The sequence below is a fragment of the Aythya fuligula genome, chromosome 8, assembly GCF_009819795.1.
Source record: "Aythya fuligula isolate bAytFul2 chromosome 8, bAytFul2.pri, whole genome shotgun sequence".
Taxonomy (NCBI): domain Eukaryota; kingdom Metazoa; phylum Chordata; class Aves; order Anseriformes; family Anatidae; genus Aythya; species Aythya fuligula.
In genome coordinates this window covers 3,092,698-3,116,414 of record NC_045566.1, presented here as the reverse complement: position 1 = coordinate 3,116,414, position 23,717 = coordinate 3,092,698, and the positions used below count along the sequence as shown (strand labels likewise).

Below are 23,717 nucleotides of genomic sequence, written 5' to 3'. Positions count from 1 at the left end.
TGCCTGGTATCATCCAAGCTGACTCGATAGAGATGTCAGGTTTGAAAAGATACCAGAAGTCTGCCTTGCAATTTAATTGGCTTACACTTCTGTATATCCTATTTTAAAAGTAAGGCCTTTAAAATGCGATTTGGACGAGAAACTTGTGCAGGGCTTTACCCTGGGCAGTCTCACAGACCTCTCAGCAACAAAAACAGAATGGCTCTTAATACGAGCTGCATATACGGTTGGATTTATGGACTATTCATTATTTTAATAGCACTTATTGACTTAGGGTCAAATATCTTTTTCCAACATTTTTTTTTTTATTTAAGGAAAGAGCCCGTATGTCACAATCTCATGCCTCATCTAATTGGATAAGTGTTTCCTTTGTCCTTGAAACCGAAAAGTAGAATGCGTATCCAGGAGCTACAGAATGAAAAAGCATCTGCCTTTGGTATTTGGCATGCCTCAATTAAAAAACCCGCTGCCTGTGCTATAATTTTTTGAATTCTGACCAGCGCACTTCTGCTCAGATTCAAACAGACAGTTCTGAAGGTCAAGCTTGGGGTATTTAAAACCAAATCCTTTGGAACAATGCTTAGAACATTAATGTTTTACATACAACAGAAAAGAGGCCCGGAACTAGCAGAGCTAAGCTTGTGGTCATGCTGAAATCCAGGGACCGATTCACATGCTCGCTCGTCTTGGAGCGTTTCTGCAGGCTCCTGCTGGACTGCAGTTTAAGTCCGTCTGCACGACGTGGCTCCCCTCCCTCCCATTCCCACGAAGCCAGTGCTCAATATGCACCAAACACTTCCATCTTTAAAAAATAATTGAAAAGGTGCACCCTGAAGTTCACTGGATCGATCCCTCTGAATTATTTTATTTAGAAGACACTTCATTGTGTCAAAGATTTAATGGAGAGGTTACGATGCCCAGCCTTCGGAATGTCAATGCATTAAACTGGAGCGGTGCAGGGAATGTTAAAATCCCCCTAACGTATGCCCAAGCAAAACTGTCAGATTTTTGAAATATGAAAATTCTTACGCGGTTTAGATAAGACCCAGACTGCTGAGGAAAAGGAATATAGCGGCCAGAATCCTTCTGTGTGTGTCTTACAAGAACAGGGATGAAATTGAGCAGCCTCTCTCCAGGCTCCTTTGCCTTTCCCTTACATCCCTTCGAGTGCTCACCTCCCCGCCTGTGCCTTCGGAAACGCATGCGTTTTTACACCAGCACTGCTTCCCGGCATACGTGATTAAATACCTTCCCCTGTTATTTATTGCCTATTAAACACCGTATCTTCGGCATGTACCTTCACCAGACAAAGATCTTCGCTATCAAATGCAGACCTCAGCATGTCTTAGGCCAGAGCAGTTTACTGCAATGGTCTCTGCGTGGGGCTGCAGCTGAGAGCACTGAGAAGGCTCCAGCACTGCAGAGCAGGGCTTGCTGCTTAGTAAGCGGCACCGCCGGTGTCTGAGAATTACCCGGCTTTGCCACATTTTACATTTCTTGGTACATGTGATAAGGCCGTAATACAGAAGATGTCCAACGGGTTTTTATTTCTCTCCTTGGGGAACGTCTCTCTTCGGTGCTGCCGGAACGACTGCGATCCACCAAAGTACTTCGAGGCTGTAAAGTTTCAAGTGAAACGGAAGGGCGGGGGAAGGAATGACAAGTCCTTTTTACTGAAATTCTCTCCCCAAATGGATTTGGCAGAGCCCAGCTCTGCTGATCTTAAAGCAAGGTTTATCATTTGTGCAGGCTGCTGCCTGAAGGGGGAACAGATCTTTGAAGTTTCTGAATGATGGAAGGGGTCTCCCCCCGCTCTCGCTCACACACATTTTTAAAGGGCGGAGACTGGGAGATGCTCAACTGCCCTGAGTCAGGAAATTACACGACAAATTAAACAATTATGTGTTTTAGTGCTGAGCGTCTATTTTGACACTCGGCGCCAAACATGCATTTAACATGAGTTCCACGGGCATCGACAGCTCCCCGTTACCTGTAGCTCTGTGTTGCGTGGTTTTCCTGCACGTTGGGAGCCCCCCCACCACAGCATCTACACCTTGGAGAGATTTCTTTATCATTTATTACACAAGGCACTGCCTGGACACTGTTGGAGTGACAAGGACTATTTCCTTAATTACTGTACATTGATAATAGCATTTACTCTGGCAGCTCCAGTGCTATTCAATCAAGCAAGATTCAATACAAAAAAGCTGATTTGCCAAAAAAGAGATTAGCATAAGTGCCTACAGTCACATTCTATTTTTGAAGGTAAAGCTACTGTGTCTGTGAGCTTGCTTGTGGGAACTTTATAAAGAGAGATTAATCTAGTTTATCTCCTTCAAAAGATATTTGGGGAAATGACAGAGTCAGTGTTTAGGTTCGTGATAACGTTTTTTTATAAACATGTAAAATAAAGAGCTGCACAGAAAGTGCTTATCAGGAGCAGGAAGGTGTATTTTTTCTCTTAGGCGAACGTAGATATTTGTTGTGAAAAATTCCGTGTTCCCCGGTTTGCTGTTGCTGTTCTTTGTCATTTGATCAAGTGGTGACTGTAGCTGTTGCACTTTAAAATTAAATGCTATTATTTATGGTAGAACTTGTGCTAGTTAAAAATGCAGACCTCAGCACTATGTACGTTTGTAAGCAGAAGGTTAAGCAGGACATTTTAAATGGTAAAGCAAAGGGCTTAATCAAGGCTGAAGAGCAAAATGCAGTGGGATAACAGATACAGTAAACAGGCATTAATCACCATACAGGCTTAATCCAGGTATTAGGCAGTCTTGGGGCTAATATGAAGACTCACTTGCATAAGGGCTCATTCTATCAACTCTTAAAAATGTGAATAACGTTATTCTTGGGAGAAATTTCATCCAAGTTAAAGGCACTTGCAAGACTAGGCCCATAGTGTGCCTTTGTAAAACGGTCATCACACAATTATTTTGCCTGCAGGGGATTTCTGAATTAGAAGACACGTGTAGGGGTGTGGCTCAAGAAAAGAAAAAATTGAACAGCCGGAGCATCGGGAGCCACTTCTCCAGGCTTTTTCCCTCGACACTGTCTGTTACTGTGACATCGAAATCCAAGCTAAGCACTTCTTGCCAAGGATGGACCAAATAACACCATGGAGCCAGTATCATCTCAGGGGAGACCGCTTGCTGTCTTAGTGACAAATTCAGTCACTACAAATCCAGGCTTAGAACATAGTCCTTCCCGAGCCATAATCCAGTGCTTGCAAACTGCGTTTAACCACTGATGAACTAAAACTTCAGTTTCAAGAAGATAACAGCACATCCATAAGTATGAAATTCACTTTTATTAGGTGTTTAGAAAGGTTCAAGTGCTTCCACATTTAACTTAACATCACAAATTCCCCACCTCTGTATGAACATACACACCACGTGCACTGACGTCCCGGCACGCAACCCCCATCCTCCAGCCCAAGGTGGGTTTTGGCGTCCTGGTCAATTTTGGCTCACCTACCCCTACCTCCACCTACCCCTGAAACGGAACCTGTAGGCTCAGGGCAAGCCCAACATGAGCTAACCTGAGGAAAGGGGAAGGAGATGGAAGTGGGGAACGGGGTAGATGGCCACAGTTTATCTATTCAAGGAACAGCAAGATGAAAAAAAATCCACAAACCTTTAATTGTGAATGTAGAAGAGGGACAGTGATGTAACTGTTCCCAGGGAACACTATTCTTATTTTGTAGAGGGAGGTGAGCCAAGATACTTAAGCTCTAGAGAACCTTTAACACAGGAAGCTATTTATCATAACAAGCTTGGTTGATACTGCTCCCATACTGAACCAATTAGATTAGCCTATTTCGTCATACTTCATAACTTGGGATGATAGGTTTCCAAGCATGGTACAGTGCAGTAATTGAATTTTGATCAAACACACATGGCCCATAACCCAGTATGTGAAACTTTCAGAACAGTTCACAGCTTTTAAATATCCAGTCAACATGTTGCCAAAAGTACAGGATGTACTTGATGCAAGTGGGAGAGGAGGGGGGAGCACGAGTCCACGCCGTAACTTGGTACAGCTGTAAAACAAACATTTTTTTGTTCCGATTCTGTTCCTACTTTAGCAAAGGAGCTGGGAGGAAGACAGTGAATGTCAAGTAAGTCGTTTTTCTCCCCAGCCCCCACGCCCCCCAGGCACACATTTCCCTTTTAACATTCTTAGATTACCACAACCTTTTAAATTCACTATACTGTACTTTCATACTGTATTAGACACACCAGCAATTATGTTTGTTAGCATGACACATCCATTGCTTACACTTAGTTAACAAAATAACTTAAAAGTCGCATGCATCATCCTCTTAATAGGGTTATAATCAATGGGACCATGGAATGAAAGCCCTAAAAATTACCCCCCACCTCTGCATTCCCCAGGCTTCTGCCTCTGCCAACACAATCCATATGTTGGGCAGTCTCTTCGGGCTCAAGGTGAACACCCAGTCAGTGCTTTGCAGTCCGTGCTCTCCTCTTACACGTTCTTGCTGTTTTCCTCACAGTAAATCCGAGGAACTGAGGAAGGTTCTGTGTAAAGGAAACAGAACGCATGAATAATTTCATTCCCACCGCTCTCCTGACTCGGGAGCAAAGCACCCTCTGCAGAACAGGTTCATGATGAGGAGTTTTGTGCTACTTTATTCTGAGCCAGCCAAACCCGAGCTGCTCTCTGGCCCACCCCTGGCAGCCTGGCACGCTGGAGCAGTGGGGCAGGACAACCCCAGCCGCTGCACGGGGCGCTGCCAACTTCCTTCTCGTTTGAATGCTTCGACCCGAAAGGCAGTCAGAGGCTGTGCAGCTCTCCCAGCACCTCGGGCATCTCAGCTCCCTGAAAGGGAAGCACCAGGGCAGCCAGCACCTTGGTTTTAGCTCAGGTGGTGCAAGAGACATAAAAGCTGGCAATTACTGTGACAGCCCTCCGAAGAATTTAGGTTTATCTGAGTGCTTCTGGTTGCACTCCGTGGATCAGCTGCCTCCAAGACGTCTCACACACCTGCTCTGGAGTGCAGCTGTGTAAGAGAAGCAGCCACAGGTTCCAAGGGGAGAAATGGTGCTTTCCAGAGGTAACAAAACATGCATCTCGCTCTGTCCTGCCACTGGTTGGGGACAGGGACATCACACAGGTACAGCCACCCCTGTCTGAGACAGAGTGCAGGAGGATGCACTGGAACCCTTCTCCCTCCCTGCCCCACGCCTGACTAAGTTATGATGCTGCAGAGAAAAGAAAAAAAAAAAAAAGAAAAAGAATTCAGTGTTCAACTTATCAAACTTGGTCCAAGTTTCAGCTCAAACCAAGGTTAAATAGGCCTGTTCTAAGCCTCTTAGAGATAGGATTTATATAGTAATTACAGTAATGGAAACTGATCTTTATAATTTTTATACTGCCTAAAATTCTGCTGTGTCATATACATCTGCAGAGCCCGAGAACTGTGCTTCTCGGCGAGAAGCACTGCAGTCTTGAAAGCAGCCATTCAAATGTATAATGGAGAATTATCAGAGCATGAGGACGGCTGAGATATAATGAACTGCAAAGAATCTGCAATCCTGGAAAAGTGAGGAGTGCATAGTTGAGAAAAGCAGCATTTTTAAACAGTTCATTTTGTTTAAAGTTTATGGAACTACGTCCTCATCACCCATGCTATGAACTGCATTGAGAATGCCCCTTTTATTTTTATATTTATTTTCTTTTCCTTTGCTGCAGTTTTGGGTTTAGAGTGAGAGCACAGTGCATAATGCACCTTGGCCAGGCACAATCCCCCTGCTCTTTCCAGTTTTCTGTCGTGCAAGGAAAAATGCAGGAGTGCTAAGTCTTTGCTGTACGGTAAAGAACAACTTCAGGAGATTTGGAGATCTGATAGGGGGTTTGGCTCCACCTTCAGGAAGCAGAAGGCAAAGAGACAACATAGTTTTAAGTTTCAGGCATACTTTCTGCTGAAACTAAAGCCTACACCCCTCTCTAATAGACATCTATTCCTCCTCAACGCGTTTTTATTTCATACATATAAAAGATTCCCTGACCTGATGCCCTGACATTTCCACAGATCTGATTCTGCTCCGAAGAGCCCGACTCCTCCTAGAGGTTCTTGAGAACTTGTGGAAGGATGCCTGAAAACAGCCGATAGGTGAACAGAGCTGAGGTATGAACAAAGGACAAAGAAAAGCTGCTCTGAGGTGAGAAAAAAAGAAATTGTGTCACACATAGGATGTTGTAGTCCTGCATCAAATGTTATCAGTCATTTACACTCTCCGTGCTGAGGTTTCCATGGAGCATGAAGTTTTCTCTGAGAATTCACAGAGATTGGAAAGGTTCTCTGGGTAACACAGACGGACTGAGAGGAAGAAAGCTGGAAGAGTTGATCACATTTCAGTCTAGCAAAACACATAAGCATATGCCTAAAGTTAAGCTTTTTTCTCCCCAGATTCTGGCAGCAATTGCAGAAGATGCAAACAGACTAATCTCTTGTATTTTACCATCAGCAGACTCCGATGCAGCTTGAAATAACAAACAGCCAGAACACAGTAGCTGGTTAAAAAGTATGATTTAAATGAATTAAAATGCCACTTTTTTAAAAAAAAAAACCTATAGTGACCATTTATAATGATGAAAATGACGAAGTAGTTAGAGATGAGGCTATACTAAGTTTGAAAGACTATGATGTTATCAGTGAAATAACAAGAAATCACCCAGTTAGTGACGGGCAATGGAAATGTAGGGTTGCTTGCAAAATCTTGCCTTTGGCATTTCCCCAACGGGGTGCGCAAGTACCCAACCCGACCTTATTGCAGCCAACATCATCTTCTGGAGGAAACAGGTTCCGAAAGTGCAGAGCAAGCAACGGGAATGGCTCTCAAATTGAATAAACACCTAATGAATCTAAAAATAATAATAATAAAAAACAAAAACACTGAGAAGAGATGGGAGAAGACTGAACAGACAGAGCCGTGTAAGCAAATACAACTGAATATACTCCTGAGGAACAAAGGAAACAATTCTTGATGGGGTGACAACAGATGTTCTCCAAAAAAATTCTTACGGAGCATTTCAAACACAAAGACCTTCCTGTGGAGCTGAGAAGTTTTTCTGGCAGCCATGCAGCAATACATCTTCGGAAACATAACAAACCCTACCATTTGAGGTGCTATCAGGTCCTGAAAGCAGCAGTGACATCTTCATGTAGTGAGTGGTGGGTGGTGGTAGAGAGGGAAACAGTTAAGATAGCAAAATACTGTCATGGGAGGTTGCTGTAGCAGAGTCTTGATTTAAATGGCTGTAGGAAGAGCTCATCAGAGAACTTGGTCTAGAAAAGCCTTTTGGAAATGTGCTCTGTACCCAAGTGAAAGGTACACGGGCTGACCTAATGGAATAACTACGACGCAGAGTAATTTATGGGTCATGGAGTTTCACCTAAGTGCAACCACTTGTACTGTGTGAGTGTAGTACGCAAAGTGCCCAAGGCCAAACGCTCCTACTAGCTGCTGCCCCACCACACCATGGTTAAGCGTATTGCAGAAAATCCTCCTAAAATGTAGACTGAGAACAAAAAAAAAGGCTTATGGAGCCATTTTTGCAATGCCTGAACTGCACTGGTACTTTGGGAAGATTTGGATTTAATTCCTAGCTTGGATCTGCAGCATCTTTGCTGAGTGGCTTTATATGGGTTTTTTAATGTAAGGCACTTCAAAATTCTTTCTTTTTAAACTCTGGCCTTTACTTTTTACACTCTTTTTTTCTTTTTTTAAAGATAGAGAATAATGCTTCTTTGTCTTGTTGGAATGTCGAAAAGGTTCCTGAATATCTGCAAGGCAAGCAGATACCATTTTATCCGGGAACAAGGCAGGAGGATGACACAGTACACTGTCTGACTGTTTTCAGTGCTTTGCGACTGTTTTTAAGGAAAAGCTACAACCAAGAGAGATTATTCCAGTGCAGCAGGAGCAATCAGAACCACAGAAACACTGAGATGGACAACTTGATTGACAGGTGAATGCTAAAGCAGGCAGCAACACAGGAAATCATCATAGGACAGATATTTTGATAAGTATTACTGTAGCCAATTTATTATTAACACAGTGGGACAGCTTTACATCTTGCATCACACTTTTCACAGTCCTTATGGTAAACATGCCATATCTGACAATTACAAGATGAAAACAAAGACCTCACTAACTCTCTGCTGGCCCTGCAGCACTATCTACTCACTCAGTTAACCCTCTCTAAACTTCAGCGGTGCAACAAAACGAGGGTGTTCAGATACACAACGTAATTCATATCAGATCCGATGCAAGTTGCAAAGCTTGTGCCATCTGCGACACTGATTTCTAAGATTTCACATAAAACAGAGATGGTTGTGAAAGTTGTGAAAGAAGTGGAAAGTTGTTAGTACAGGATGGAGGACTAAGTGGAATGCCATCTCAAGGGAATTAAAATAAAATCTTGCCAAGGTGCAAAATACTGTTCTGTCTGGTCACCCTTGGCTCCATTCTCACTGCTATGACCAAACGGGGCAGTCCGGAGCAGAACGGGCACCGGTATCACTAGCAGAGGACTGGGATTTAAGAACCCTACTTTTTGTTTTATTCCCTAGATTGGTTCTAGATATGTGTTCTGTTTCTGCAGAAACACTGTAAATTAAGTTGGAATAACCACTCCTCTCTCTGCTGGTCACTTTATTTCTGGAATTAACGAACTATGTGATGGACCTCCTAACTAATCATACTTTCATCTGATTCTTGCAAAAATAGCCCCCACATTCTTTTACGGATAATGAAGCACAAGATGGACTGCTGCAGTCACTAAGTCAAGCCCTCTGCTACTTGTACACATGGAGATGCATTTTAAAATGAAACCTTGTGTGACGAGTTCCCCAAGGGTTGGTTTGTTTTATTTTGCTTTTTTTTTTTAATTGAATTGCATAGTATCTTCCTATTCTCAGAGCTATATTATCAGCTTCAGGGTTAAAAAAGAAAAAGCAGACAAGTCACAGGATGATCTGTGCCATGGGATTTTATTTGATTCAAACATTTATTTTCCATCCACTTCCTGTCTGTTTTTGCAAGTGCATATTTCAGGAAACAAATCTGACATGCACAAAGAGCATTCAGTGAAAGACAAAAAGGGAGATGCGACAAGTATCAGGCAACAGAACAAAGCTAACAGAGTATTCTTGTCTCTTTGAGTCCATGAGTAGAATTCACGTTAGCAAGCGTTCCAAAACTATGTCTGAGTGAAAGAAGGAATGAATGTTAAGCACAAAGTGCTGCAAGTGGTTGATTATCATTATGTGGTATGTCAGGTTACACTGATTTGGAAAAAAACAGGATTTCTTTACAAAGCTCTCAATGCACCAAGTCTTAACGTAGGTTTAAAAGAGATTGAAACCACAAACTGCACTTAAAAAATTTAGCAATCTGATTTTTGCATTCCCTCAAAAATACTTGTTTCGGACACATTAACAACATTTTGAAAGTTTCATCAGAAAAGCTGAATAGCCCAAATTATTGAAAAAAATCAACACTAAAGTTTATGTAACATGGGTTTCTCGTTCACTTACTGCCAGTTTCCACAAGAAGATGAAGGCAACGTTTAAAATTGGTCAAATAGCATCAAGATTCTGTTGACATACTTCCTGTCACTGTATATACTTTTATTTGAAGGAACATCCATGTAAACCTTAGTTGTCCTAGAGAATTTAGTTTAAATGTTTTAAGAATTTATTTTTTATTAGGAAATTAATTAAGAATAACAAAATTTATTTCACTGGAACACAACCGATTAAAAAAATATTTTAAGGGCTTTATTAACACAAAGAACTCATTTTTTGACATTCTGTAAACCATATGTACCAATTTCTTTTCAAGAAAAAGAAGGTATGTCTTTCACTGTGGACGGTTGTAAGGGAGGAAACAAACAAACAAACCAAAATAATCACAGCATTTACGTCCTATTCTAAACTCTGTGCAGCCCAACATTCATTCACCTTCCTATTTTGAGATGTGTCACCCATGGTTCTATTTTTTATGCCTACTTATTCGTACTGCTGATCAGCATTGACCAAATTTTCCAGCTTCACCAAAAATTCTCTTTAAGCTTTACAGAAAGAGTTCATTCAATTAATAGGATTTCACAGAATGTGCTGGCACAAGTTTTAGAGCCACTTGGATTTTAACTAGCAGGGTACAGAGAAAAGCAGTTTCCATGGTTTGGGATATTTCGGTTCACTTCCGAACTGCTACTCATAGTTCCAAAAACAACCCCCGAGTGTAATCCTGGCCCATCCACGCTAAAACTTTCATCAGTTTTAATGGAGTAAAGATCAGTATAGTTGTTCTGAACAATCCTTTCCTTGCCTCTCTATAACCCCCTAAATTACACCGACAGAGACACAGAACAACACCAGTGCAAATTGCAAAAGTCTGCACATTTCACAACGGTACAACTTCGCAACCTCGTACGCGCTCACAGAAACAGAGCAGTCAAAGGAACTTGGCACCTTTGTGGTAAACTCATTCACTTGATGAATTTTCATCTTTCACCATCTTTGTTCAATGGACATTTAATATTCAGTTCTGATGAAGTGCAATTAATAAGTCATCAGCGACTTCAGTGGACGGCTGGATCCATCTGTAAAATAAAATGCACTTACACAGACACAAGACACTTACTGCCGGGGTTACGGGTAGCTCTGCATTTTCCTGAATGTTGCATTGGTAATCGTGAGCCGCGTGAGCCTTGCTCCGTAGTAGTCTATAATGTAACTAGAGCCATCAGAAGGTCCAACAATCTACGAGAGAAAAAGAACCAAGACTTTTCAATACAAAGTGAAATATACACTTTGTGCTAATGTCTCAATTACTGCTAATTTTCCCATCATAAAATTAGTCATGCTTAATTAGTCAAACAGAAACTAGATTTATTTTGAAGTTATGCTGTAGTTTAACTATTTTAGAGAGCGCTGTCTCAGACTGAACATTTCCCTGGGGCTTCTAATCAACCAAATTACACAGCCAGGCGCTGGTACTAGGCTAAGCTGATGAGGATTTGAGTCACAAAATCAGGCTTACAAACGAGTGGGCTCCAAACCACTTTTCTTGAACAAAGGAAGGTAGGTAGGAGATAATTAGGTTGATGACAAGTATCTTTGAAGTACTGCACAGGTAAGAAAGAGAGATGGAGAGAAGATCATGGCTTTTTTGTTCTGGGAACGTTAAATTGATATAGAGTCACCAGGGAGATGAATAAGGGGAGATGAACGATACTCTCAGTTGTGTCTGTAAGCGACATGAGGCAAAATCACAACGGTAGTATAGAAGGGAACTTGAGGATACACGTATTTTAAAAATTACATCTTTTTCTATAAACCCATACAAACAATTTCTATATCCTCAATGCATTCTGAGTTCATCATGGGAAACGAATCATTTGTGCTATATGGCTGCACTGTAAAATAAGAGAATTTGGCAATTTCACAATTTGGCAATGTCACAAGAGGTCACCCTAGCCAGGGATTTAACCACCAAGAATCCTACAGTAACAGCTCTTGGGTGACACGGGACTTATATTTGAAGAGGCAGGGGAAAAAAAGTGGCAATGTCTTCTCTCCTGCACACTGTCCTGAAACCCCAATGATGGGCTCCATCAGTAACAAAGCCCATGCAAATGCCGAACTTCAGGATTCTGGGAACACCAGGCTTTTTCCTCATGAAAAGTCTAACACTGTGTCTCACAAAAAGAGCCTGTAGGTTCTTACAAAGTGAATTTACAGTGAAACAGCTTCCAAGCTATTCATTTTAAGTATTGCAAGATAGCTAATTTATCTAATTTTTCATACAAGCAACAAACACATTTTGTATCTATATTCGACAATGTTAATCTGTCACAGCTAAAATAGATGCCTTGACTTTCAAGAGACAAAAGTTCTTAAGGCTAAAATGCTAACAAAGAATTAGTAATCAAAACTTTAGCAAACACAGATTTGTATCTCACTTTGAAAGCACTGACTTACCTGCATTGAAATCAGTATGAAATCAATTAGGCTACCAATTCCACAAAACCCTACTGTGCAGAACTTTAACAAACCTAAAAAAAAATAAAAATAAAAAAAAATTTAACAGTAGCTTTAAGCCAGCAACCATGAAGCTCACATTGCTGGCTGCAATCACATCCCAACCCTCCGCTATATGTACAAGTCTAGAAACAGAACTGAAGTTATAGATCATTAATTGTCAGGGAATAATAAAGATATATATATGTATATATTCATATTTCTGCATCCTGAATACACTTGAAAGATTTTAAACTAACAACTTTCACTAGAACAAAGAAACACTCTTAAACAAGACCAAAGTTGATAAGCAAGTTACTGGAAAATTTCCCTTCTTTGATCAAACAGAGAAAAAAAATCTAAACTTGATCTGCAAAATTTACTTATGAATAGAGGGAGACTTTCTATCACCTCTTGAGTTGCTGCACACAGTGATTTGATTTCAGAACATGCTACTTTGGCAAACCATTTTAGTATCACTTTTATATTTTTGCTGAAATAGGAATTTTATTTGAATATATTTATACACATATATATAGAAACACTTCTTTTTAAGCAGTATTCAAAAAAAAAGTTGTTTTTTTGTGCAAATAAATGAAAGAGTCATAGAAAACATGGGAATACCAACTAACAGATAAATGTTTCATGGGAAGTTGCAATGAAAGGCAGACTACTTTTGGTGTTTTCAGAAGACTGATTTAACTTTTTTATTTAATACCAGTAGTTTCTTGTAGAATGAGTGTAATACAATGAGTACTGTATATATTACAAGGTAACACTTAGCTGGGCTAGGCAAACATTGACGTTACTTAAAGATTAAAAGGCATTTGTCTCTTTGCCTAGGAACAGCCAGTATGAAGAGGAATGCCTATCTGTTGCACTTAAGTCAGTTCCAGGCTATGCTGTTCGGGGGAAACAGTTCCCTGCTAAAAAGCGGATCCTTACTGTGCTTACAGGGCCCAGCACACTTTGAGGCAAGAAACAAGCACGTTGGTAACATTGGCCAGTGCAGCCTCGCATGGCACCTCTTCCCCAAGGGAGCTGGCACAGCAACAAGTTGTGTTGTGCTGCACAATGCCTGACAATGAGAAAGCACAGCAGTTTTCCAAAGGATGAGCCTGCTCTCGCTCAAATACCTGAAGGTCTCCTGACCTCTGTCTCTTCCTTTCAGCTCCCCCTCTCTCCGAAGCAGAAATCTGTCCAACACACAACCTCCGCTCCCCAGTGCCCCATTTGTGTGACTGCACAGAGAGAAGTGTGGCAGGATAGCTGCTTGCACACTGTGGGAAGAGCATCCCACTGCCTGCAGATAGCTCCCATGGTTGACAAGATGAAGCTGGCTGATTTATAAACTCTACAGAGGCCGTTTATCATCATTCCATGGACCGACAGTACAGTCAGAACAGTGAACATGTATCTAATGACCAAGAGGATGAAGGAGTGATAGCAGGATGGTCTTTCAGCTGATTAAAAGAAAAGCCTATGCGCATATTACAGCTGAAGTTGTGTCACTTAAATGTGTAAAACCTCAGCGTATCAATGTTTAAAATACCTCATTCCCAGGGGCTGACGTGTGAGACTTGCAGCAGCCAGACATGGTTTGCCCGGCTATCAGTGCTGGCGTAGCGTAACAAAACAGAAGGGAAACAGCCAGCTAAATAAATACTGGCCTTAGGAAACTGCAGTTAAAACAATTAAATAATATCAAATCTTTGGTGAACACATTTAGTTTGTTATTATCTCTGAATCAAGTGCGGTCAGCATTTAAAACACTTATTTGTGATGCTCATTCTGCCACCTCCTCTCAGGCTTCAGTCCTGGACCTCACCCTCAGCTGGCACTGCTGGTCCCAGCTGCTCCAGTTTACTTGAGGAACTGGCTGCATCCCATGGAGCCGTCCTGCAGTACGTTACTGGATGCAGAACTATTTCTGAACTTGGCATACGTTTCTGGAGTGCAGGGTAAAGTTGATTTTTTTTTTTTTCTTCCTCCTCACTTTCCTCCCCAACAAGCAGATCACACTGAGAAAATAAACTGCTCTAAAGCACGGAGGGAAAAAGCAGTGCTCTTAGGCAGTAATAACTTCTGGTTTAGTTCACAGTGTGTGGGAGAGGAAGAGGTTGCCTTCCTGGCTTCTTCACACTCAATAGCATGTTTGCATTTGTGCTCTCTTTAACCAAAAGAGAAGGAAAAAAAGCTAAGGAGCATTTACCATCTTCATAATTCTTGCACAAAATATTTCAATGTTATTCCCTTTCTTTGTCATTTTTGCCAAAGCATGGATGACCTCCAGAAATATTTACTACAGTCAAGGAATCCAATCTACTGATTTTATTTCTCTTTTCTATTCTTACCTATTTGCTTTTTCCTTCTTTGGCTTTCAAAAGCTTGAGAACCTGTCTTTAGAGGAGTTTAATTTTACATCTGTTAACTCTGCTTACAGTGTATTCCAGTGGGGTTAGCAAACACCAGCCATACAGAACTTCTACGTAAGAACAGAGTATTTATAAATCTACAGTTCTGCAGTATATTACAAAATAACTACTGCAAATTATTATTCCAAATCCAGTGATATAACAAAAGGTGCACCTGAGTGACTGATTCCAAAAATATACTTCTTTGTGAAAGAGATGGACAAAATAAGCGCTAATTATAGAATTTCAAGGAAAAAAGACACAGGTGTTAACAAAAGATTAACTGGAAAGACAGATAATGTTAAAAAACATGAGGGTTTCTACTGGATGGGCAGAAACTGAAAACTCCCAGCTGAAGGGACAGCAACATGTATAGCTTTTTCCAATTCACTGCTCCACACTATCTAGACTTTAAATTTACTCCATTTGTCAGGCTCAGAAACAAAGAAAATCCAAGACAGTAAAAGTAGTTCTAACATACTAAGGTATTTGCATTACTTATAAGCCATTGGCACCATCACCCTGGGAACCAGGTCCTAAAAGCAGTAAGTAGAGGTAGATCTTATTAAAGGTCCCAGCTTCTGCAGAACTATTATTAATACTATGAGCTATCTTGAAGGCATGCGTTTGCCAGAATAAATTCCATATCCCAAAACACTAGCTTTACTGTAAAGTTTGCCCTCAATTTTCCTGTTAAAATCAAGCATCATCAAGTAGCTGACACATCAGTCAAAACCACTCCTGTTGCAGTGGCTCACAGAGAATGCAGTGCTAAACATCAGCGTCAAGCAAACGTAAAGCAAAATGAATGACAATAATCATGTTTGCTTGTGAGGCAACCGTATATCCATTTGTCACCACTCACTCCAACAGCATAGGAAGCAGAGGTTCATAATCCAGGACTTCACCTTATTTGCAATGAAGTAAGGATTCTAGTTGCAAATACAAAAACTATGACAGTCAGCACTTTTTATTCAAAATGCACGTATACACAAATAACTCAGTCATTACAATATGCTTTATCACAAAGAAAAAACAAGAAATAAACTTACCTAAGGCAGGATAGCCTAGATAAAATCTATCTGCTCCCAACCATCCCAGAAATAAGGACAGAGCCACTGCCACTTTGTAGGAGTATCCATTTCTGCCAAAAGAAACAAGGAATGTAGACAACGACTGCAAGACAGATTCACTCATAGTTCTGAGAATTAAAGCAGTGACTCATTTGCCTGCTGCTTCAGTTAAAAAAATAAAAAATAAATCAGATTTGTTATTTATCTTTAATTAACAGAGACAGGATTGATAATGTTACGCTTTCAAACTTGCTAGGCATCCCCCATAAAGCAACCTCAGCTGTCACAACTCAAGCACACTCTTGCAGAATACCGATTCTTACGACTCTTATTCTGAAATTAAATCATCATTTCTTGTCAAGAAAGACATAATTCAGTTGCTGATCCATTCCCAGTTTTACAGAGCATTTCCCAATAGTTCAGACCTATTGAGACAGCCCTGGAAAGCTCTGAGATGTCTCTGAGATGTGTGCGTACTGTCTGTAGGCATTAGTCTCACACCCAGCCAAATAGAGAGGAACAGGGTAGACAGGTGAGATGTCAGCAGAGACAGTAATTGCGATGAGACTTGAAGGAGAGATGAACCATGGCCACTGGCTGAAGAAGCCAGAAGGATTCAACAAAGAGGGTAAGCCATGTACCTATCCCTGTGCTACGCACCGAGGGCAGTAAATGGCACGCACTCATGAATGGAAAGAACAGAGAACTGCACAAAGATGCACAGTAGCAGGCAGACACCTTGAAGTTAAAAGCCCTGTGGTTAGCCATACACAGCACACCGACACAACAGGCTGCCTGAGATTTGTACCGACTGGCACCATTCTTGCCACCAGTTGGGGCGACGTGGCCACCTAACCATCAGTAATCTTCACTCACTGCCCATGGGGGCTTTGCAAGCTAGGAAAATCGAGCTACCAATTGCAAAGCCATCCTTTGCTGCACCGGTGAAAAGCTAGCTTGTGAAAAGAACAGAAACCCAAATCTAATTAGAACTTAAAAAAAAATAATCAATAATTTACTGTTCTGATATGTGCACTAATATGTGCCAGCAATTACTTAATAAGCCCAAATTAAACTCTCGGTTGACAGTTGAATAAAACATGGTTTCACAAAAGACAGTAGCTGAGAACGCTCCAAGCACCTTTATTAAACACTTTCAATGCCAAATAAAGATCTACATTTTTGCTTATTATCTAGATTTACTGACTTTAAAACTTAATGGCAACATTAAGTGATTAAACCGTGACTCTTACCTCAATATTTGTTACTTAGTGCTTATTAGCAACACAGAACATACCAGGCATTTCTGGAACCTGATGTAATGTAAATTATCAGCTTTAGAACTGCCATGTTTCCACTGTAAAGAACACTAATTGTTTTATGTAAAAGTTGAGGTAAACTGTTGGGAAATGTTTATCAACTAAAAAGTGTCAACAAACCTTTCAAGGACACTAAAGCCTAGAAACAGCTTTTGCATAGAAGGTGGGAACGCAATCTGAGATGCTTCTGATCAAAAACAGTCAGAAAGTAAACTTAGCACTTGCGTCTGCATTGAGATGCTGTTAGAGGGAGCGCAGTCTGCAACTTCAACACCACCAACCTGAGGGGCAGAAGAGATCTAGTGTGAAGTGGAAGCATGTTAACACTCTAACAAGGCTGCCTCCACTCTCGTCCTTCGTCTTACTCATTCTTTCAGATAAAAATACGTGCTGAAGAATTAACCAGCAAGCAGGAAAATAACACTTCCCGCTAATCTAAAGGAATTTCTACAACTGGGTAAAAGATGCCATTTCTTTTCAGTTGCTCTTTGATTTTTCTCATGCTTCATCCAGTCTTTCCTCGCATAAACACCTTTTCCTCCTGCTGGCCATGCCCGTTGATACTACCCATAGTACTGCTGCACGTGCCAGTGGCCTCTGTGCTCTCTCAGGGTCTCAGCACTGCTCAAAGACCTGTCCACGTGGAACTTCAGGGCTTCTGCAGACTGCCATTTGACGGACTCCTTGCTTGGAAGGATAATGCTGGCACAGGGGACATTTCAGGCCTGCAGAATCAGGGCCATATATTTGCATATTAAGCAAAATACATGACAGTGACAATGTGGGGAATTCCAGAACCTGGCAAAAATCTAGCTCTAAACCACTAAGTTAAAACCCAACCAATCCCAAATCCCAGTCCTTTGCTGTAGCGACCTCGCTAGTAGTTACAAGCTTTCCCTTGAACAAATACTAGGAGCAGCTGAACTTGAACACATCCTCATACACAAACAGAACAGGATCCTAGAGCTGCAACCTAGACCGCTGCTAAATTAGGGTGTTGGCTGAGGACAACATGCTGATTTGCTCCTTCCAAAAGCTAGGGATAGAAATTAACCTGCTGTCCCTACACAGGGGCAATCCCACTGTGGGAAGATGCCTACTTAAACCAATTTTCTGGTTAAATGATGTGCATTCATTTTTGCCAATATTATGCAGGTATTTTTCACCAAAACTCTGGTAAGATGTTGGAAAATCTCCAAAATCTCTCAACAACATGCTTGCATAAATCTTCCTAAATTCTCAGTTGAACTTTACTAGAGGTTTCAGCATACCCACAACAGGTCCTCTTACCCCTGTGCCACACAAGCAGTCGTGGGACTGGAAAAGCCACGGCAAGTTATTTTGGTAGCTTAACCACTGGTAATTTCATCACAAATAATAGCCACCATAAAGTAACAGACAACATAAGAATAATATTTTTCTGCCTACATAGATCTGTGTTGTTTTTTTTTTAATTCATAAAGAAAATACAAATTTTACAATGTTTCTAAAAAGTACGTTAAACCAAAAATATATACAAAAAAAAAAATCTGAACACAAAAATAACTCCCTATTTTAAAGAGGAGGCAATTTTATTGAACTAGTGTAGCTCATCTTATTCTCAGCCCCCATCACAGATGGGACTGGAACGCAATTGTTTCTGGACAAAAATGTGACTGAAGTCTCGTTTGCTAGCATTTAAATTTGATTAGATGTAATAATATGTTTTCTTCAATTTGCTGAGCTTTGACTGTAGAGAAGACGAAATACAAAGAAAATATTTATGAAACTAAGCGGCAGAGCTGCACTTCTGAGTGAGGCAAATTATTGAGCAGTAAGCACCGCATCACTAGGGTGATAAGGAATACTCAGCAAACATTGCAACTGGAGCTGTAATTTTCAGAGATTCCACAGTTGGACAAAAGGAGAAGGCTCCTGCATGACTCCCACAATAAGCAGAGACAAATGGTGCTGACAGGTGTTCATTGATCATGAGCACTGACCAGTTGGAACATTTATTGGTGTCCAGAGCTTTCCATCGCTCACAACACGCTTCAGAAAAACCAGGTCCATCATTTTCAAGTTACAGAAAGCGTCTCTTAAAAGACATGCAGGACTTGATTAACAACAAAGTTTATTTAAATATAGACAACAATTCCTGTAAAAGAGATTTTCAGGGTACTGAAGAGAGGCTCATGCTCCCCGCAATATTTATGCATCTCCCATCCCTGTGCTGGCACAAGCATGTGAAGGGACTGTACGGTGACTCAACTGATCCAAGCTAGTTCAAACCCACATCAGTTCTGTGACTGAGTGTGCAGGAGGGGATGTCAGGAAAAGGGATGGAGATGAGTCCCTGTGCTGATTTTAAGCATGTGTGAAGTGTGGCCTTAGAATTTGGGGCAAATCTTTGCTGGGGTACACACTAAGGTAAAGTGAAGACAGAAACGTAACTAAACAAACAACAAAGTTTCCAGAACAGAGACAAACTTACTTATAAACATGCACACTGTATCTTTATACTGTTTATAATATTTATTTGAGGATGAAGTAACACACATAGGGAATTCCATCTTCCTCCTCCTGCCAACGCATTGTACCATTTCAGAAAAAATTCGATGCGAAAACAAAGATAAATTAATACAAAAAATAACGGTGTACTTACACATTGCGGCATGCAATAGGCTTGTAAAATCCAACTTCATGTCCAGTAAAGACTTTTTCCACACCAAGGTGATCTTTACAGGTAATATTTGGTGCTGGCAGACACTGAACTGCGGACACAAAAAAAAATATTTGCAATTAAGCAGAAACTGACTGGATATTGTAGCATTTTCCTGACAACACATAAGCAAAACAAACAAGTGAAGTTACACTGTGCAACACTCTAGAGGCACAGCACAGTACACACAGCCTCCTGCTCTGAGCAGAAGGCTGGACAACAGGACTGCCTGAGGTCTCCTTCAACCCAAACAGTTCCCTTATTCTAAGCTAAGGCTTGGCTCATAAAAGAACCAAAGTGGAAATCACAGCAGAAAATGACATCTACTAAAATTCTGTGATGTATTACCAGAGTATTAGTCACTCTCCACTGTAAAGGACTGGAGAATTCCAGTCCTTTACACACTTCGTAGTAGCTTTCAGTACTTGTGAGACCTGTTGATTAGTTCTAACTGAACTGCTGGATGGGTTCAACATTTCTTTCCTGATTTTCCAGTAACACCCAGAAGAAAGATGAGGATTTGGATTTATTTTTTAATATCTATCCATATTGCATAGGACCATCCCAAAAATTAAGTTAAAGATTAAGTTCAGATGGTCAGTATCTGTAACATGGAAAAAAAAAAAGCTGTGTCTGGACTTAATTGCCATAAAGTCGTACATGGATGTTACTGATCAATGTGCCTGGTCTAACACAGCTACAGAAAGCAACATTCTTTCTTTTACAAAATTTAAGCAAAGAAAGCACGGCTTTCTATTTAGAAGAAGCCACAGCAGTTAAAATATTGACACAGGGAAGGATGCTGTTTTCTTGTCAAACACATGCCAGTACGGCTCCAAACCTGCTACTCCATGAGACTACTTGGATGCTTTGAATTAAACCCCTGCCTGTTTGGATGATGAAATCCAGAAAGATGTTTAGCAACTGTAGTGCTTCAAGCATGAGCTTTAAGACCAACTTCTTATTATTTAGATAATGCTGATGGAGGAAATGACTCAGATACTGTGAGGACCATCTAAAGTCTGCTGCATGTGTAAAAAATATATAGATATAGAAATGAACACATTAATAAATTCAGCAACCTCCCCCACTCTGAAGCAAATGTATAGTGTATCGAATACAATCACATGGTTAGACACAACTACCAATGTGAGTTGTGATCAAACTACAGGATATTCTTTGGCTCACCGACTGCCTGTTTATAATCAGGGACACAATGTCAAAGATGATGTAAAGGACTGAACAACTTCCAGGAGGATGTATTTTGGGAAGTATATTCAGCCAGTCTCTGAAAAGTACTTGGAAAACCTCCACTATCCCTAAGCATCCCAATAAAGAAAATTATTTAGTGTTTATACACAGTAAAATCTGAAAGATATCAAGCATGCACATGCATTTTAAACATGAGTGTACATAAAGCAAATTAGCTAACAAAGAGACCATTTACTTCAATGCCTGCAAACACCAGAAAAGCTAAACATGTGTAATAAACCAAGCGACCAATTTAACTGCGTTTCTGTCGTCCTCCAAAGAAAACCTGAATTTAACGTCAAAATAAGCGTAACTGCTTTCAAAAGAGACCCTCATGGCACCAAAAACTCTTGATGATGGAAGGCACCATCCTTCCTTAAAAGAATTATACAGATTTTGAAGGTTTTGAGGTTGCTCTGCCATATGTCAGTTCTTCTAAGTATATGCAAAACTGAGTAGGACAGGAATGGTTTGTTCTAATCACAGTAGAGAAGGACAGGGCCTAGAAGATATGACATACTTTGAAGAGGTTTACCAGAAACCTCACTTAAAAACGTACCAACGAGAGACAACATATTTATTCATTTTCAGTGAAGCATCCCATGTACACAAATATTCCAGGCTTTCACACTAATGACATTACTGATCCCATGTTTTAAAAGCTCATCTAGCAGATACATAAATGCATGAATTAAATGCTTCCTTGGAAAATGTAATTACTGTCAATATATGTTAGAAATTAGAAATCCTTACCATATGCCGTGTGATTTGTACAATTCATTGGTTCTTGTGTGCTATTGTCTATTTTAGGCTCATCACACATATATGTTCAGGTAATTGAGGAAAACATTTTTCATATCAAACACTACAACAGGTTTAACATTAATTTATTCCACCCTCTTTAACCTCTGAGGATTAAAGATGTACCTTGATGTCAGTTTTCCTCCCTCCCCATCCCCCCAAATAGGAACAGCACATTACCATACAGCAAATCTGCTAATCCAATTTAATACATCAATATATTGCATAAGCTCCACGCTTAATTAGTGCTGCAGTCAGCACTACCTCAGGGAACTACAATATTTATCAGTCACAGTCTCTGTATTTGAAGGCGACAAGGTAGAAAACCCCAGCCTATGCCTCCTTCCTTATTTTGATACCGGAGTACCTTTAAACCGAGGCATTTGGTTGAGAAGATTAAAGCTACAATAACAAATTTCAAAGAACGCCTCAAAACGAACATCCGAAACGCCGGGAATTTGGACTAAAGAAAACGTGAGCAGGAACAAATTTTCAGAGGGCTGAACTCCCACGGCCAAGTAAGGCAGGAGGTGAAATTAACTTTTTTTTTTCCAAGCTACCCCCAAACAAACCCGTGCCACCACACACACACACCCTCCCACCGCTGCCCCCCGGTGCCTCACAGCCGCCGGCCCCATCCCCTCAGCCCCCGACCCCCGTCCCCCCGCCGCGGCCGCGCTCAGGATATTGCCCCAGCCGCAGCTCGTCGCACTTGGGCGGCGGCTCCGAGCTCGCCGCTGCCCTCACGGCTGCGAACCAGAGGAGGAGGAGGAGAAAAACGAGGAGGAAAGGGAACGGGGCCTCGGCCGCCCCTCGCCACCTCAGCACCGTCCCCGCCGCTCCCGCCGGCCGCCGCCCCGGCCGGGCGGCCATCTTGGGAGCCGCGGCCGCCGTCAGTGACGCCGCGGGGGGGGGGAGGAGGAGAAGGAGGAGGAGCGGCCCCACCGCCCTGCCTCCGGGGGAGCCGGCTGCGCGGGCGGCCCTCTGGGTGCCGCTTTTATTTATTTATTTATCTATTTTTGGCTCTTTCAGGGGTTGGCCTCGGCAAATATGGCTCCTGAGGCAGGTCGGGGAGGCGGTGAGGGCACAGCGTGCCCTTACCCAAGATGGCGCCCGTGCAGCCCCCGCCGGGCTCTGTGCCCTGGACAAAGATGGCCGCCCGAGGGACGGCGCCCCTCTGCCCTTACCCAAGATGTCGGCCCCGCCTCAGCGGGGCGGCGCGGGGCGATGGGGGGCGGTGAAGGGGCTGTGAGGGGTCCTAGGGCTGCTCTCGGGGGGCGTCCCCTGCTCCAGGAACCGCCTGGAAGTGGCTGGTGAGGACTGGGTTAGGAGGGGTGAGAGCAGCGTGGGCAGGCGGCTGAGGGACAAGTACGGGGCTGAGGGGCGATCACCGGCATGGCAGGCCTAACGTCCCGCCTGGTGCCCGTGAACGCTGTCCTGGCACTGCCCTGGGAGCTGTGGGCGCCTTCGAGAGAGTTTCAGAGAAAATTCCTCAGATGTGAGGTAAAGTGGGTGGCCTGTGCCCGCCCGGCTCTGCCAGGCCCGGCTAGGAGAGCCCTCGAGCCGTCTTGTGTTTTCATGTAAAATTGTGATTGTATACTGTTAAAGGACCTTTTCTTTCTTCGTTTTTCTTTTTCTCTACATTTTTTTTTGAAATGTGTGCTAAATGCCTGCAGAAGACAAGCTTTATCTTCATCGCTGTTTGCTCCCCGTAAGGTATTTTGTGGTGATAACCAACCTTTGTTTATTTCTCACTTTTTAAAAAGTTATTCCATATTTTTCTAGTGCTTGTTTCTGAAAGCATCAGTTTTCAGCTGTGAGCTGCTGGGGATCACGGACTGTTTGAGGTGAAGAGACCGTTCAGTGGTGAACGTACTTGGGAAAGGCAGCACTACTGTCAGAAGTTTCCATCCACTCTAGAAGCGTTTCCTGAAAAACAAATGGGGACCTAGAAGCTTTAAAAGCTTGGGAACAACTCCCAGGTGGTATTTAAGAGAATGTCATTAACCAGCCCTTCTTAAAGTCTTCTGGTTTCTCCAGTGATTGTTTTTGTGGATGAATGGTGAATTAGGGATGAGTCTGTCAGTACCAATGAAAGGT

The 23,717-nt window shown here is 41.9% G+C and overlaps 1 protein-coding gene across 1 annotated transcript; it reads right to left on the bottom strand.

Moving 5' to 3' along the window:
• Window positions 1-9,789: 9,789 nt before the first annotated feature.
• TM2D1 (TM2 domain containing 1) lies at window positions 9,790-22,359 on the bottom strand. Its single transcript, XM_032192181.1, has 6 exons — window positions 22,306-22,359; window positions 21,570-21,643; window positions 19,509-19,617; window positions 15,525-15,616; window positions 12,020-12,093; window positions 9,790-10,798 (listed from the first exon to the last, which is right to left on the bottom strand). Exons 2-6 carry the CDS (start codon window positions 21,637-21,639, stop codon window positions 10,688-10,690), a joined length of 456 nt encoding a protein of 151 aa, XP_032048072.1. The 5' UTR covers window positions 21,640-21,643; window positions 22,306-22,359; the 3' UTR covers window positions 9,790-10,687.
• Window positions 22,360-23,717: the final 1,358 nt, after the last annotated feature.